Genomic DNA, 17,320 nt, shown 5'->3' with positions numbered 1-17,320 from the left:
ATTTATATCCGATCAAAATTGAATAGAAAAAAAAAACATTAGAGATTTCATCTATTAACCTAAAAGATTTGCTTGCGGGAAATCATGTTTATATATCAATTTTATATGTGTGGAATGATTTATTTCCATTTGATCTTTCTATTTTGTTGTAAACTTTTTTATAAATATGTTCTGATTTGCCAGAAAAAAAAAAAGAAATCTCTGAATATGCGATTGATGTCTATCGAATTTGGACCAACGACCCAGGATTAGACCCAATAGTGTTAATTTCAGTTACCATAAAGCTGGTCCGTTACATAATAGCCTGCAGCCTTCATGCGAAATGGCTACTTCCAACGTGGCGTTCTTGGATTTGTTGGTCACCTTTTATAATATAACAGACAGTAAGCATTAATATCTTTTGCTTACAAAGACGCGCACACAAAAATAGCAAAGAGAAACAAAGAGCAGAAGATAAAGCAAAATAAAACAATGGCAACCATTAATTCAACTGTCACGATTCTCTCTCCCAAATCGATCCCAAAGATCATCAATTCGAAACTCGGAGTTGGTGTTTCTGATCAGACCACCGGTTTCTCTCCCAACGTCGTGAAATGTGTCAGTTCCTCCTCTTGCCGGAGATTAAAGTTAGCCAAGCTGGTCTCCGCGGCTGGGTTGTCGCAGATCGAACCAGATATCAACGAAGATCCCATTGGTCAGTTCGAGCTTAACAGTATTGAAATGGTAAAGATTTGAATCAAGAGTTCGTGGGCGATTGGTGAAAGTGTTTGTGTTCTAAAGGGTGGTTTCTGTTTTGGTTGCAGGAGGATTTCAAGTATGGGTATTACGATGGAGCTCATACTTTCTACGAAGGAGAAGTTGAGAAAGGTTGCTTTTTTAGTTCGACCCTTCAATTATTCCTTCTTCTTGTTTCGGTTTCTTGAATGTATTTGTTCTTCTTTAGGAACGTTTTGGGGAGCAATTGCAGATGATATTGCTGCTGTGGATCCTCCATCTGGGTTTCAAGGTTTAATCTCTTGGTTGTTTCTTCCTGCTATTGCTGCTGGGATGTATTTTGATGCTCCGGTAACTTCAACACCTTTTGCTTTCTTCCATGAATTTTCATTACTTAGCATCATGTCTTAGCTGCTTCGACCAAACCCATATAAGCTAAGACACAGTGGGTCAACTTGTACTGGCCTCAGGTATCTGAAACTAGACTATAGATTTTAAAAGTTCGTTAAAGATAAAGACGTCTCAAACAGGCTGTTGAAAATGTGGGTTTTCTAGCTTTTGGTTGAGCGCTTGGTTTGTTAGTTAAGACATGAGAGCTTCTCATTAATCAAGTCTCTATTACAGTTTCTGTTTGAGAGGAAGAGGAATCACAAGTGTTTGTGTGTTGCAGGGTGAGTACTTGTTCATAGGTGCGGGTTTGTTTACCATAGTGTTCTGTATAATAGAGATGGATAAACCAGACATGCCCCACAACTTCGAACCTCAGATTTACAAAATGGAGAGAGGAGCTCGTGACAAGCTCATTAATGACTACAACACTATGAGCATTTGGGACTTTAATGACAAGTATGGTGATATCTGGGATTTCACCGTCGAGAAGGATGATATCGCCACAAGATAAGATGTTGATTATCACAAAAAATGATGATGACATTTGATGAAAACTGTTTAGAAATAATGAATGAAACGTGTTACCATGTGTATAATGTATTCTTTATGTGCTTCACTAGTCTCTACAAACTTTCCTAGAATGTTATCTCTTGTAGTGTTAGGTTTATGTTTCTTTGTTTAAAAAGTTCACTACAGTCTACAAGATTCGCTTAAGTTGTCGAGGGGCTTGCAATCAATGTCTCTTATAAATGGCGATGATAAGTTTAACAATTGCAAACACAACCAAAAAGTTGTTAAACAAACACAGTCTATGGTTAACTTGTTTTCGGATCTTATCTATTTGATTTGTTAAACAAAGTACTTCTAAGTTTTACGAAGTTTAATAGTAAAACTTTGTAAAAATTGTACCCTGTTGTAAAACACAACCAAAAAGTCGCATACATGGAGAGTATACTGAAAAGTCGCATACATTGGACTTTGATTGCATTATCACCGAAGATTCACATATATTGGGACTTTGATTCCACTATTATAAATACCCTAACCTTCATTTGAGAAAAAAGTATCTGAATAAAGAAGAGGAAACCCCCTCCTCTCCTCACTCATTTCTTGATCAATACCCGAATTCAAGGAAGAAACATCATCTACTTCTCATCATCTTATAGGCCAAAGTATGTTTTGACTTTATTTACACTGACAGGTTAAAATGTCGGGATCTATTGACCTCAAGACGAAGCGTCCTATAGAGGATGACTACGGGCGAACGCCTGAAGAAGGTTACAAGAAACAAAGGAAAACTACAAAGCGATCCTCCACATGGTGAATGATCAGATGCAGGAGAAGGAGAAAAGGCATTCAGCACAAACTGAAGTATACTATATTTCTGATCAAGTAAAGTTACTTGAGGAGATGGAGAAGAAGGCACTTTTCAACGTCAAGGCAGAGAAGGAGAGACTTCAAGCCAAGCTCCTCCTTGGAAATGAGAATTTAGCAACTGTCAAAGTCCCATATATTGACTGGGATAAGATTGGAAAGTCATTTATGTTTAAGCTTTGAATGTCCCTTCGCATGCCTTCTAAATCAAAACTTTTAAATTTTTATCTTTTATTTTTAGTTTTCTTAATCCTAAAACATTGGATGAAGTTGACCAATGGTTTAAGCTGAACAACGTTCTGACTCCGGACACAGATGGGAGAGCTTGCTTGCAAAGTGGTGATAGCTGGTCTCCACCAGAGGAGGGGAGGATCAAATGCAATATCCATGTGAATTGGAGGAATGCATCGCTCTATAGTGGGATAGCTTGGATTGCAAGAGATCACTGAAAGTAGAATTAGTTTCCCCGGAATGTTACGTAGTATTGATGTGCCAATATATACGGGAATCAGTTACAGTAAATCAGGGATTTCCCTTTGAACTACTCTTATCTATCTAAACAATATAGAAAATATTCTTTAGTATCTTTCAGTCCCCCGCAGTTGCAGGGTCGAGTTTTCTGACGCCTAAACTGGACCGAAAGGAGTTGAAGAGAGTTGATGGTAGTCCTTTTGTAAATATGTCAGCATACTGTAACGATGTACACGTATCTGACCCATTTTAACCTTCTCGCGAACAAAGTGTATGTCAATCTCTATGTGTTTGGTGCGTTGATGTTGGACTGGATTTGAAGATAGATAGACTGCACTGATGTTATCACAGTACACTAACGTAGCCTTCTGTAGAGGACAGTCCATTTCGAGTAGGAGATTGCGTATCCAATACGTTTCTGCAACTGCATTAGCCACACCTTTGTACTCTGCTTCAGCACTTGATCTTGAGACAGTTGGTTGGCGCTTAGCGGACCGTGAAACAAGATTGTCTCCCAAGTAAATGCAGAAGCCGAATGTTGAGCGACGTGTGTCGGGACAGCCTCCCCAATCGGCATCAGAGTATGCAGTCATGTTCATCTTCTGATGCTTGAGGAGTTGAAGGCCGTGTTGCTTTATCCCTTGGAGGTACTGTACGATCCGTCTCAAGGCTGCGAGATGAGGTTCCCGTGGGTCGTGCATAAACAGACATATCTGTCTAGTGAAGGTTAAATATTGTAGGGCTCCTGCGAGGCTACGATATTGAGTAGGGTCTTTCACTGGACTGCCTTCTTTGTCTGATAACTTCTGCTTCAAGTCAACGGGTGTTGCGCAGGGATTGCATTCCTTCATGTTTGCTCTTTCAATTATCTCCTCCGCGTATCTCCCTTGACTGAGAAATAGGCCTTTGTCGTTGAACTTGGCCGAGATTCCGAGGAAGGAGTTGATTGTTCCAGCATCGGTCATAGGGAACTCTTCTTTCAGTTTGGTGACAATGTCAGAACGTATCTTTGTCGATGAGGCGGTGATTGTCGTCGACATACAACAAGAGATAAGCCCGATCAGCACCGTTCCTGTAGACAAACAAACTCGGATCGCTTTTGCTTTGAGAAAAGCCTTGGTTAGTAATAAAATTCACAAAACGAGCATTCCAAGCACGAGGGGCTTGTTTGAGATCGTAGATGGATCTGTTGAGGCGACAAACATGGTCCGGTTTGGACTGATCGACAAAGCCGTCTCGTCAAGCGTTCCGTGTAGGAAGGCGTTTTGCACGTCGAGCTGTTGAACCGGCCAGTCATGCGCTAGAGCAACATGAAGAACATAGCGGATGGTTACTGGCTTAACCACCGGTGAAAACGTTTCTGAGAAGTCCACTCCTTCCTCTTGAGATTTGCCATTTGCGACCAACCTACTTTTGTGACTCTTAAAGTTACCATCTGCATCAAACTTGTGTTTGTGAAGCCACATGGACCTCACAATGTTAGTGTGTTTTGGTCGCGGTACAAGATCATAAGTACCACTCTTAATTATCGCATTGTACTCAACATTCATCGACGGATTCCAAGTGCTCTGAGATAGCTTTTTGGTAAGGGAGAAAATTTTTGAGTGTGAAGCGAAAGTTGTTGGCGTGGCTTTGTGATGCCACTTTTGGATCTTGTTGCCATTTGATGCCGTGGAACCGCAGTTGTAACAACTTGAGTTGGCTGCTGTGTTTCAGTGGGAATCACAGCTGGAGCAGGAGGATGAGAGGAAGTATTTTGAAGGATTCCCCGAAATATTGGCGAAGGTTCTGTCTCTTGATCAAGAAAATTGTATGTTTGAGTTTCCTTGTCAGAGTTTTGTTGGTAAGGGAAACAAGTCTCGTCGAAATTGACGTGACGAGGTATGATGATTTTCTTTGTAGTGAGATCAAAGCATCTATAGCAGCGATGGTTGTGAGGATAACCAAGAAGGATGCAGCGAGATGATCGAGGAGAAAGCTTTTTATTGTGAGCAAGATTTTGGTTTGGATAGCAAAGGCAACCAAACACCCTTAGATGAGTATATATGGTTTGTTTTTTGAAGAGTTTGGTGAAAGGAGTTTCATTTTTGATAGCTTTTGAAGGAAGAAGATTGAGAATATGCACCGCAGTATGGAGAGCCTCAACCCAAAATGTGGTAGGGAGATTGGCTTAGAAGAGGAGAGAACGAACAGAATTGTTGATTGTTCTTATCATTCTCTCCGAGTGTTGATTTTGCTGCGATGTATTAGGACAAGAAAATCGAAATGTGGTTCCCTGTGAAGCAAAGAAAGAGTGAAATTGAGAGTTGTCATACTCAGTCCCATTGTCACATTGTAATGAGTTTATTTTAGAGGAGAACTGTGTTTGAACGTAATTGGCAAAGTGTTGGTATTTAAAGAATACCTCATGTTTAGATCGGAGGGGGTAAACCCATAAGAAATGAGAATATTGATCAAGAAACAACACATAATATTTGATACCACTTAGACTGCGAACCGGAGAGGTCCACAAGTCGGAATGGATGATCTCAAAGGGAGCAGTGACAGTCGTTTCAGAAAGATTGAAAGGCTGTTTTATTTGCTTCCCTAGTTGACACGCATCACAAATGTGAGACAAAGTTTTGTTATTACAAGGCAAAGCAGAAACTGAAAATAAAGAATTTAGAGTTTGATGATTAGGATGAGCAAGGCGTCGATGCCAAACATCAGAAGAAGCAGCATAGAAAACAGAATGTTGGCGTGGAGCCTTATTTGGTGAAGTGAAAACCAGATAAAGGTCACCGGTGCTGTCAACTGCAGAGAATAGTCCTCCGAGTTTTGAGATCCTTCACAGAGAAACCACATGGATCAAATTCAATAGAGCAAGCATTATCACGAGTAAACTTGCGAACTGAAATCAGATTTTTAATTATTGAAGGAGTAACAAGAACAGAGTTAACAGAAAGAGTACGAGTGTTTGATGGAATTGTAAAAGAACCCGAAGTCGTTATTGGAATTTGTTTACCATCAGCTACGATGACCGACTTTCCGGTGCGTAAATTAAGAATGGACTTTAGATTACCTGCAGTGTTTGTCAAGTGAGCAGTGGCGCCTGAATCCATGTACCATTGGTTATCACTGGGATCGACCAGAGTCATGGTGTTGAATGCCGTTGGGAAGTCCACCGTAGGCTCGAACTTCTGGTTTTCTGATTGTGGAGACGCTAGTTGTGGAGACGAGTGTGTGGTCATGGTGGGACGCGAACCGAGAATGCCTTATTGTGGGAACTGATGTTGTTGAGGAAACTGAGACCATGACATGAACTGTTGTTGAGGCCACATTTGATACCCGTTAGTCAAGAATGGAGAGTTCCATTGCATTTGAGGACGCGAATTGTTGTAGTAGCCACGACCACGACCTCTGTTCTGCTTTCCTCATCCTCTGTTTGGAAAGTTCTTTTGTTGTTGGTGCTGGTTGTTTGAGGGTTTGCGTTCCGAGGTTGGAGACACCATTAGAACTTTGTCAGCAGAGGGAGTGTCCGTGTGAGCGAGAGTTGTTTTTTTTCCCTTTTTGAGGTGATCTTCTTCGAGCAAGAGCATTGATCTAGCCTCTTCAAAGGAAGGGAAGGGCTGTCTGTGTATGATCACATTGATGATGTTATCATACTTTCCATTTAGACCATTCATCAAGTAAGTCACAAGGGTTCGTTCCGTAATTGGAGCGTCGACGTTTGCAAGGAGGTCTGCTATCGACTTCAACTCTTGACAATAGGCTTGCATGGTGAGATCTCAAATTTCCTTGTTCCGCAAGTCATGATCAAGCTGTATGGCTCTAGCCTCTTTGTTGTTCCGAAAAAAGTTTTCGATTCGCAACCAGATATATCGTGCAGTCCCTCCCGTCTTGAAGGTGCTTTTTAAGAGATTTTTGGATAAGGTTCCGTACAGCCATAGCTTAACGAGACCATCTTTCTTGGTCCACACAGTGTCGACATCATCTGCAGGAACAAGTGTGCCGTCCAAGTGGCCAGCAACATCAAAACTTTGGCAATGGGTGAGAATGAGTTCTCTCCATGCGTCATAGTTGTGATCGTCCGTATCTAGGATAATCGGGATATGGGATTTGATGTTTGTTACTCCATATGCTCGATCAACGGCAGCGGGGATAGCGGCCATTGTGGTGAGTTAAGAGAGAATTGAAGAAGAAGAGAAGAAAAGAAATGATATGAAATGGTTCAGGATGAAGGCTCTGATACCATGAAAGTAGAATTAGTTTCCCTTGAATGTTACGTAGTATTGATGTGCCAATATATACAGGAATCAGTTACAGTAAATCAGGGATTTCCCTTTGAACTACTCTTATCTATCTAAACAATATCGATAATATTCTTTAGTATCTTTCAATCACTATGGGAACGTGATACATCATGCACGAGATGCGATTGTTAATGCTCCAAACAGATTGATAGCGGAGATCCGATGTGTGATTTGGACTTTGACGATCTTGAGCGATCTAGGAGTCACAAACGTTATCATTGCGTTGGACTACAATGAGGTAATGGAAGCTATTAAGTTACCGCTACAATGGCCTCGCTACAGGGCGTTGTTGCATCAGATAACGAAGCTCAAAGAAAAGTTTGTTACAATTACTTTCGAGGGAGAGACAATACAGACAAACGGGATTGCTTGAGACATAGCGAGAAGTGTTCTGAGGGATGGACGGTTTCAATCTTACCTAGCTCTAGGGGTCCTTCTTGGCTTCAGGACCGGATTGCAAGAGAAGAGACGAGAAGCAGAGACTAAAAGCAACGTATGATTCTTATTTAGAATGTTGTTGTTTTCTTCAAATTTACCTACCTTGCGGTAGAAGGCATGGCCTTTTTGTATCAGAGTTCCAACTCTTTTGATTAATATCAATCCAGACGTTAAAAAAAAAAAACATTGGATGAAGTTTCCGGTTACCAAATTTTATTAAGTTTGCTTACGGATATTATCTGAGTCCATATTATATATGTTTTTATTCTTGATTTCTAAGTTTTGCTAAGTTTGACAAATGCAAAGATAAAACTTTGTCAAACTTCGGCAAAGTTTTACTCCACGTCTTTTTCACATTGACAACTCGTAGGATGACGCTGGATAAGAAGTAGAAAGAAACCATCTCTAGACGATCCCCATAACCAGTCTCTCCTCATTTGACGAATGACTACAGATTCAATCTACTAGAGTTGATTTGATGGTGATGAAGATGAGTTCATTTGCTTCTATTTTCTTTAATATTTGTCATACTTCGGCAAAGTTTAAATCCACAGCTTTTGTCACATTTCTAGTCATTAACAACTCGTAGGATGACAATGGATAAGAAGTAGAAAGAAGCCATCTTCAAACTATCCCTAGAGCTAGTCTCTCTTTTTTTTGTTTGGATCACTTCAGATCAACTCCATCAAAAGGGACCGGCAGATTCTTTGTACGAGTTCTACTCAATTGATGAATGATTACGAATTCATTCGATCGACTAGAGCTAGTTTCGTTTGATGGTGATGAAGATGAGTTCCTTTGTGGACTTCTATTTTCCTCTTGTATTCACAATGGTTAAGGTTTGATTTTTATCTTTTAATACTTCCTTTTCGTTTTGCTCATATCCAACATCTTTGTTGAAGTTGTTGTTGGGGTCAAAATCGGTCACGACGGAATCAATGTCTGAAAGTCTGTAAAAATCAGCACGAACATGGCTCGGTCGCTACCAAGCTTAAGCCAAGCTCGGTCGCTACGTAGCGACCGAGCACGCACACGGCTCGGTCGCTACGTAGCGACCGAACTTTCCCAAAACGTCGATACGACACGAATCCATGCATTCTCGTCTACTCTTTAATGCTATCTCCCGTAGGCCATGGCTAAACCATTCTTTGTTTCTCATCACTCGAAGTCATCAGTCAAACATTATGATAAAAACCGCGAGAAGTTTGTTTTTATCGAAGAAACCGTAATAAACGTTTCGAGTCAAAGACGGCCCAAAGAGGCCTAAAATGCAACTCGAAGCCCACTTACGATTTCTTAACCGAAAACCCATAAGCCTTATGATGGTTTATGCTTGGTTCGTAAGGCAAGATTAATGTCAAGTTTCCGCGGATAAATGTGAAGTTTCTGAAGATAATCACGAAGATCGTGAAAATTGGAATATCTCCATTTTTGAGCTATGACGGCTTAAGGACAGAAGGGGAAAGGCGCAAACCGATCTAGGAGCAAGTATATAAGGAGTCCTAGGCGAGAGGCAACGGGAGAAATCTCGGCATTTAGAAACTTTGAGGCATGATTCTCGACATGCTATGTTTCTATGACTGTCACCCGATTACCAGACGAACGCGCACAAGCAGTTCAATCTCTTGGTTCACTCTTGAACTACGTTCGGCTTGATCCTCGAAAGGGGTACGTAGGCAGCCTTTCATAAGGTCCAGTCCGAAATCAATCAAAACCATTTTCATATCTTTTCCGTCTTCTGTTATCGAGTTGTGACTCAACTAGGCTTAAGGTTTTAGGTTGCTAGAGCTAAGTAATTCGCTGACAGCTCTTGTGGCCGAAGCTTTTATAGTCTGTTGTAATGATCGCAACGCTCTTACGCGGATTCGAAATAAGATCTACTTTTTCTATAAATTTGTTTTGTTATATTTTCATATTTTCTGCATTTATTTGGTCACTTGTCGTTGGCTCTCGCAGACAATCTGGGACCTCAGGGAAAGTTAGGGTTTCCTGACTTTCATCCGATTACGGAAATCGACGGTGTGAATTTCTGTTTCCACGGTTGTACTAAGTTATATAAAGTTTTTTAGTTGCACTGAATTTTACTGAGTTATACCATTCTGGGTTCGTTATTTCTCCTTTTCGGTGTGTAATTTGTTGTTCCTAATTTTGTAGTTTTTTTCCTGGAGAAAGATTCGACTCATTTTATGCTAGAAGATTATCCTTTCTCTCCTGTTAAAGTATGAAAAAAAATCGGTAGGATTAAAAAGATGGACTTTTTTAGTGAAGAAAAAGAAATGAGAAGTAAGTAGAACCTAAATTACTTAGTCAATTTTGGAGTGAATAATCCATCTGGGTGAATTGTAATTATTTAAGTTTTACTTTGATTTTGTGGTCATTTACTCTATTTTTATAATTAAATAAATATTAATTAAAATATAAAAATTTAGAAGAGTATTTTTTTTTTACAATGAAAGGCCATTCTATTATTTAAACTTGAGGTGGTCTAGGCAACTAGATCGGAATAGAACAACCAACAAAGTGAAGCTCTCTATGGAAAGATCTTGCCGTCCTAACTAAAAAGTCAGAAATCTGATTTTGTGCTCGTGGAATGTGAGTAATCTTGAAGTCCGAGAATCATATCTGCAAAGTCTTTATCCTCTCCAATTATGTTGCAAAACTTGGCCAATCGTGCGGCTCCTTAAGCATGGCGATCAAGTCCTTGCAGTCTGTTCCAAAGCTCTGACATGTCGAATATTGCATCATGCTCTCCATCTCCCGTCTCAATGCTTATACTTCTGAGTGCAGGGGAGTGCAGAGGAGACTCTCTCCGAGTATAATTCTGTGTTCCCATGAGTTGAACATTCCCGAAGTTATCCATCTATGCCCATCCACACCCGCTGAATTGGGATGTAGATGTCCATGACCCGTCTATCATGAAAATATTACTCAAGCTTAAGACTTGAGTTTCATCACTACTATGGTCTTGTGGAGTTGGTGGCCTCGTCTCATTTCCACTGAACCAGACCTGACACTCACTCTCTGCATAGCGAACTTGCTCCAAAGGATCTCTGTTTATTCCTCAAAAAAGTTTATCATTTCTTGCCTTCCAAATGTACCAGATTATCCAAGAGTAAGGATCACTATCTAATTCTAGTTTATCAATACTGTTTTTCCTCCAGAAGAGATAATCCATTTTAGCATAGATACTCGAGATATGAAAGGTATCCAAACTCGTTGGCGTCGAAGATAAGGTCCAAACTTGTAGCGCTGGTGGGCAATCAAAAATGGCATGTGTAACAGATTCTTCTGGTTCTCCACATCTTGGGCAGTAATTATCAAATCTCATGTCGCGCCTTGTCAAGTTTTTTGTTAATGCGGCATAACATGTTATCAGTTTCCATATAAGATGACAATTTTTTGTGGTGCTTTTATCTTCCAAGCAAAGGCCTGGAACTTTGTTATACTCGGTTCTAGTATCTCATTCTCTCCATCAGGTTGCAATAAATTGCGAGCTACCCAATATCCTGATTTAACCGTGTAGAGGCCATTCTTCGTGTAGTTCCAACAAAGTGTGTCTCTTCGATGAGCATAGCTGATGGCCAAACTCCTTATGAGAGGTATGTCTTCAGGGGCCACATAATTCTCCAGTAATCCAACATCCCATTCCTTTGATTCCTGATTGATAAAGTCACTGAGTCACATATTCGGATGTAAGACTAAGGATAAAGGACGAGTCGGTCTAGCTGGTGTTGTAGGGATCCAAGGATCATCCTAGACCTTGACGTCATATCCTGAGTGTAACTTATGTCTGAGATCCAATAGTAGTAGCTTTCTAGCTGCTGAGATGCTGATCCACACATATGAAGGACTGCTTACAGAGAGTGTTCGTAAAGGTGAACTCATTTTGTAGTATATTCCCCTCAGTACTCTAGCCACCAACGAATCTGGGTATTGAAATAACCTCCATAATTGTTTTGCTAATAAAGCCAGATTAAACTCATGAATCATACGAAAACCAATTCCCCTTCTTCTCGTGGTAGACAAACCTTTTCCCATTTTGCCCAATGAATTCCTCTCTTCGGGGGGGGCGAACTCCACCAAAATTGTGCAATGGCACTTGCTAAGTTTTCACATATCTCCAAAGGGAGCAAAAAAGTGGACATAACATATGTGGAAGAGCTAGCAAAATAGATTTGATCAACACCTCCTTTCGAGAGCCATCTCTCTGTCCATCCATTCACCCTATGCATAAGCTTATCTATCAAAAATGCAAAAAAATTGCATTTGGAGCCACTAATATATTCTGAAATTACTAGACAAGTTCCCATTCCTCCTTCATTCTGAATTCCAAGAGTATCTTTAATCTGATGTCTAGCATTTGCATTGATCCTTTTACCAAAGAGTAGAAAGGATTTCTTAAAGTTAATGCATTGCCCCGATGCCTTTCCATATTTCCTGACTACTTTCATCACTTCTTCACATTCACGAGGCCCCGCCTTATATAAGAAAAGGCTATCTTAAGCAAAGAAAATGTGAGATACCGAGGGACACGCACATGTAACACGTATCCATGTTATCTTCTCTTGGTTCTCTGGATGATTAAGAAGGCTAACGAGCGCTTCCGTGCATAGAATAAAGATGAAAGGAGACAAATGATCTCCTTGACGTAAACCTCTTTCTGGGACTATATTTCCCGTTGGTTACCCATTCATGTGCACCTTGTATTTTACCGAAGTAATGCACCTCATTATCCAGGTGATACAGATTTCAGAGAATCTCATCTTGCGCATAACTGCTTCAATGAATGACCATTCCATTCTGTCGTATGCTTTATTCATATATGTCTTAATGGCCATCCTTTTATTTCTCCTGCTTGGTTTAGTTCTCAGAGCATGGAACATCTCTTGTGCGATCATAATATTATCTAAAATCTGTCTGCCAGCAACAAAAGCTGACTAAGTTTCTGAAATTCTATCATGTAGAACTTTCTTTAATCAATGGCATAAGACTTTAGAAATTATATTATAACTGACGTTAATCGTCTTTGGGATAAGGCAGATGTTTGTGTCATTCAAACCATTCGCCATCTCTCCATGTAAAATGAATTAGCTAACCATATGAGTTAAATCATCCTTTACAATATCCCAAAATTTCTGATAGAAGAGAACTGTCATCCCATCTGGACCAGGAGCCTTCTCTGGGTGCATAGCGAATAGGGCTGATTTAACTTTCCATTCAGTGACCGGAGCTGTAAGATCATCATTAATTGATCGAGTAATAGTTGTGGATACCTCCGAAAGCACTTCTTCTATATCATATGGATTATAGGACTCAAAGATTTGCCTAAAATAGCTAGTAGCAATGGCTACTAGTCTTTCCTCATCCTCCACAATATTCACATTTGCATCTAAAAGCTGGGTGATCTTATTCTTTGCTCTCCTTTGCTTTGTCAATGCATGGAAATTTTTTGTGTTTCTGTCGCCTTCTCTTAACCAGAACACCATACTTTTTTGTTTCCAGAACATCTCTTCTGCCTTAAGAGCATCAGATAGTCCCTTCAATGCTTCAGCTATTTCTTCAGTTGTAGCATCATCATTTGAGTACATGCACTCTACCTTCTCCTTTAGTTCCTCCACTTGCTTTGCTGAGTTCAAATTGTGTTGTCTCCACCACTCATCCAACGCTTTACGACAGCTCGAAATATGCTCCATAATACTTGCATCTGGAGGGAGATCTAGGGATTTCCGTCCATCAAGAATTACTTGCCTTAGTTCCTTGTTATCCAGCCACTTTTTGTCAAATTTAAACTTCTTTGAATCCCTTATTGGTTTTGTGAGAATATTTGCGAGGACCGGACGATGACCAGATCCCCATATCCTCATCTATTTAACAGCCGAGTGAGGAAATTTCTCATGTCAGTCCTCATTTCCAACAGCTCTATCAAGGCGGCATCTAACAGTGGCTCCTCATGCCCTCTTACCCACCCATGATAACATATCTCAAGTAAAAGGAAATTCCAGCATACCACAATCGCTTAGCATCTGCCTAAAAGGTAGGAACGAGCTATCGGGGCGTTGACTTCCTCCTATTATCTCATTCCCTATCATGAACCAGAGTCCGTTTCTTGTTGTAGAGAAACGCGTAAGACGTTCTCAAACATTTTCTCTTCGTACTAGTATAGGATCTCCATAAACAAACGTCATAAAGACTTTTATTCTATCAATGACTGCCTCAGTGTCAATCATTCTGTTATTCAAAAATTAAACATTAACTTGAAATTCATCCATAAAAAACAAAGCTAAACCTCCCCTGAGTCCAAGTGGCTCAATAGTAAGTAAATAATCAAATCCTAAGTCGGCCTGAATGTTTTACAACAGCAGCCTTCTGTTCTTCATCTCAGAAAGGAACACAAGTTCTGGGCGATGCTTCATACACATCTCTGTGAGGCGTCAAACTGTGAGGTCATTTCCAATCCCTCGACAGTTCCAACTGATTGTCTTCATGGATAACATTTCGATGGGTTTTTGGAACCCATCAAACCATCATCCTTGATTGATTTTTCTCTTGATCTCTTAGACTCATGACGCCTTTGCTTCTCATTCTCTATTGTATGAGAGCGTCCAAAAGGCATGACCGAGAGATTGCGTGGAGATCCTCGACGAAGGAAACCTATCTTTTTGCTTTGAATGCCCAAAGGGATATTCAATTTTGCACCACTTCTCATCCCTTTAAGCTTTTTTGTGTGACGGTTGCACTTGAAGAGGGACGTCCTTTTACATCATCCTTTTGCAGTTTCACGTCCATGAGATCTTCCCCCGAAAAATCATCGTGTTGAACATCATTGTCCATCATAGCATCTGCATTTGGGTCCATTATCTCCATGTCGTTGAGGGCTCCAATGATTTGATCATTCCACACTTTATTGTCTGGAACCTGCGGAGAGAACGTGAGTGAAAGAGCCACACTCTTGTCCCTAATTTTGATGTTATTCTCTTGAGAAGGTGGTTGTCGAGATAGGGTAACAATGGCACAGGGCAACCTTTTATACCCACTTGGCCCTCCACTCTGGTGAGCTACCTCATCAGTCTTTGGGGTATGGTTCTTGTTTGACGTATGGTCATAAAGAACAGCCTCCTTGAACTTGAAGTTCCATTCCGGACTTGATCAGTACCCTTATCGTTCTCTCTTGCCTTATTGTGCGATTTCTCGCCCCAGCTGAGATGTGCCTTACGATCATAAGGTCTTATACCATATCGAGAGCTACCATACCGATTTTTGTTGTGCTTTTCATCCCATCTTCGTATAATCCTACCAGAATGAGAGCCGTTACGATGGATAGGTCCTCTCGAATGAGACTGATAAGTGTCCACAACAAAATGTCTAGCGTTGAAGTCCTGCCTTCCTTGATCAGCAGGCAGCCGAGTGTATGCATCCTTACTCCTATTTTCTCTCATAAAGGTTAGCAATTAGCTTCTAGTTCCCTATTGCGGTAGTCCCTCAGCAATGGCTGACGGCCAGACTGCTCCAGAGGTAACTGAACTTGAGCAAAAACACCCCCTCGCTCCGTAAGAGATTGAGGTCGATTCATATCTAGAGTAGGAAAATATCATTTCTCGTGAGGCATTAAACCACAAGTGGTGCAGTGCCTGAATAACATGTCATACTTGATCTCGATGGTTACCTCTTCTCCCTCAGGAGATTCAACTTTTCTTTTGAACTTTAGTGGGCGTCTTGAGTCAACGTCGATGCGCATGCGACCCTCTATGAGATCAATCATGTCTTCATCCACATACCCAATTTTGCTTCCAATACTCTTCATGTTCTTAACCGTCCACAAATGCAGAGGCATTCCAATCAGTTGCACCCAAAAGGGAATGACCCAAGGTTAATCATTGTGGACAATTGGTTCCCATCTCATCAATACAAACATGCAATAGTTGTAATAGAAATGGCTCTATTGAAGAACCAAAATAAAGTCTTCTTCAGTTGTGAAGTTTAGTAAGAACTTGCCATTACCCAATTCATTTGATGTGATGCGATCCTGCAATCCCCACTGTGTAGGCATAGTCTGCACTAGCTTCTCGACATTTTGCTTCTTAGGATTGAGGACCTTTCCAATCAGGGACATACGATATTCATTAATAACTTGAGAGTCGTCATGATCAGAAAGTTTAATCGGCTCGTCATTATCCTCATAGAGGATACCATTACCCTTAAGATCCACCATATGAGTGGACTTAGCTCGATACATTGACCCCATACGAAGGTAATATATCGAGTGTAGAAGCTACACCGTGAAGACAATGCTCTGTTTTTTTAACGAAAACAGAGACTCATAAAGGTAAGAGAGAATGGCGTCCCAATCTTAGAAATGTGATTCAGATCGAGAAGGACAAGGATCCTATCGATATCAATGGAAACAACCAAAGCGATCCAGATACAAAGATATCTGATCGTTGGTAACTGGAGCGAAATTTGCAATCCAACGAACTGAGGGAAACAAAAGTAGCAAAGAGAACTGGACTTTAAACGGTATGTCTGAACGGTACTCAATACGTCAATGAACGTATGGAATAGGGAGATCGATATTTCAATGGAAATATTCAATCGGAGTGATCGTTCCGTGTTGGAGACTCCAAACGGACTTGTTGCTGCGTGCATGATGGAAGCGTGAATCACACTGAGTGTAGGTAAGTCTCCCGTGTGATGAAGAGAACGTCATAGGAGATGGTGGAGAGAGGAGGTGCCATCAGAAGGTTGAAGATCTGAAAATCGCCATTGGTGTCGCCAGAAGCCCTAGCCGCTAGAAAAACACAAAAAAAATCCACACATTGAGAAGAGTATATGAGGTGTTGTTTTGGCAATAAGAGGGGATCACCCAATAAGAGCATATCAGACTTTGGTCCTAATTTTTTGGTTTTGTTCCATCCCCGCTGTCCATTTTCCGTTTAGCAAAAGAAAAGTTACTTTCTTCTTTTCTGTTTAGAGGCATAGGAGATAATTTTGTCAGGAATCTTCGTACAAGGTTTTGCGGGCATTTGAAATCTTTGCCGTAATCTTGCTAAATGTTTTTTTTTTTGCTAAAAGTCTTACTCAATGTTCTTGATTCAGACGGGTGATGTACTAAAAACTATTTTTGTCTTTCATCGTAAAAAGATGATATGTTGGGAGCCAATAACGTTCGAGATTCATATTGCGGATGGGATAGAAACAAAAAAGAAATAAGTTTTTTGTTAATACATCACTACAAGAAAACACATGCTTAACGACGAAATTTAACGAGGAAAAACAATCCTCGTAAATTTACGTCGACTTTACGAGGAATTTACGTGAAAAACTAAAGTCATCGTTATTTCTTCGTAACGTAACGACAAAAGTGTTTCGTTGTAAAGTGGATGTAATTTTACGAGTATTTTACGAGGAAAAACTGTTTCGTCGTAAAGTGGATGTAATTTTACGAGGAAAAACTATTTCGTCGTAAACTGTTTCCTCGTAAATACGACGTAAACTTTGCGTGGTATTTACGAGGAAATAGTTTACGTGTATTTAGCGAGGAAATTTTTGAATCCACCAACTTTATAGGTGTTACACGTTTTTTTTGCCCACCTAATTAATTTTCGTCGTAAATTCATAGGAAAATTACAACTACCAGATTCGAA

General features: G+C 40.4%; 3 protein-coding genes across 3 annotated transcripts; 1 reads left to right on the top strand and 2 right to left on the bottom strand.

The window, feature by feature from the left end:
• Positions 1–416: 416 nt before the first annotated feature.
• Positions 417–1,818, top strand: LOC106322566 (photosynthetic NDH subunit of subcomplex B 5, chloroplastic). Its single transcript, XM_013760625.1, has 4 exons — positions 417–723; positions 804–867; positions 944–1,065; positions 1,385–1,818. The coding sequence occupies exons 1-4, from the start codon at positions 472–474 to the stop codon at positions 1,613–1,615; spliced, it is 669 nt and encodes a 222-aa protein (XP_013616079.1). The 5' UTR covers positions 417–471; the 3' UTR covers positions 1,616–1,818.
• Positions 1,819–3,104: 1,286 nt separating this feature from the next.
• LOC106324134 (uncharacterized mitochondrial protein AtMg00810-like) lies at positions 3,105–3,989 on the bottom strand. Its single transcript, XM_013762159.1, has one exon. It carries the CDS (start codon positions 3,987–3,989, stop codon positions 3,105–3,107), a length of 885 nt encoding a protein of 294 aa, XP_013617613.1.
• A 2,727-nt stretch (positions 3,990–6,716) lies between these two features.
• Positions 6,717–7,100, bottom strand: LOC106324133. Its single transcript, XM_013762157.1, has one exon. The coding sequence runs from the start codon at positions 7,098–7,100 to the stop codon at positions 6,717–6,719; it is 384 nt and encodes a 127-aa protein (XP_013617611.1).
• Between the last annotated feature and the right edge of the window lie 10,220 nt (positions 7,101–17,320).

Source organism: Brassica oleracea, chromosome C2, assembly GCF_000695525.1.
Source record: "Brassica oleracea var. oleracea cultivar TO1000 chromosome C2, BOL, whole genome shotgun sequence".
In the NCBI taxonomy this organism is placed as follows: Eukaryota; Viridiplantae; Streptophyta; class Magnoliopsida; order Brassicales; family Brassicaceae; genus Brassica; species Brassica oleracea.
Note: the sequence above shows the minus strand (reverse complement) of the source record. Positions and strands in the feature narration are given on the sequence as shown.

Bases quoted from the DNA above. Each gene is read 5' to 3' on its own strand.
- LOC106322566 (XM_013760625.1), top strand. From the start codon at position 472: ATGGCAACCATTAATTCAACTGTCACGATTCTCTCTCCCAAATCGATC. The intron at 724-803 runs GTAAAGATTTGA...TTTTGGTTGCAG, and splicing joins AGCTTAACAGTATTGAAATG to GAGGATTTCAAGTATGGGTA. The intron at 868-943 runs GTTGCTTTTTTA...GTTCTTCTTTAG, and splicing joins CGAAGGAGAAGTTGAGAAAG to GAACGTTTTGGGGAGCAATT.
- LOC106324134 (XM_013762159.1), bottom strand. From the start codon at position 3,989: ATGTCGACGACAATCACCGCCTCATCGACAAAGATACGTTCTGACATT.
- LOC106324133 (XM_013762157.1), bottom strand. From the start codon at position 7,100: ATGGCCGCTATCCCCGCTGCCGTTGATCGAGCATATGGAGTAACAAAC.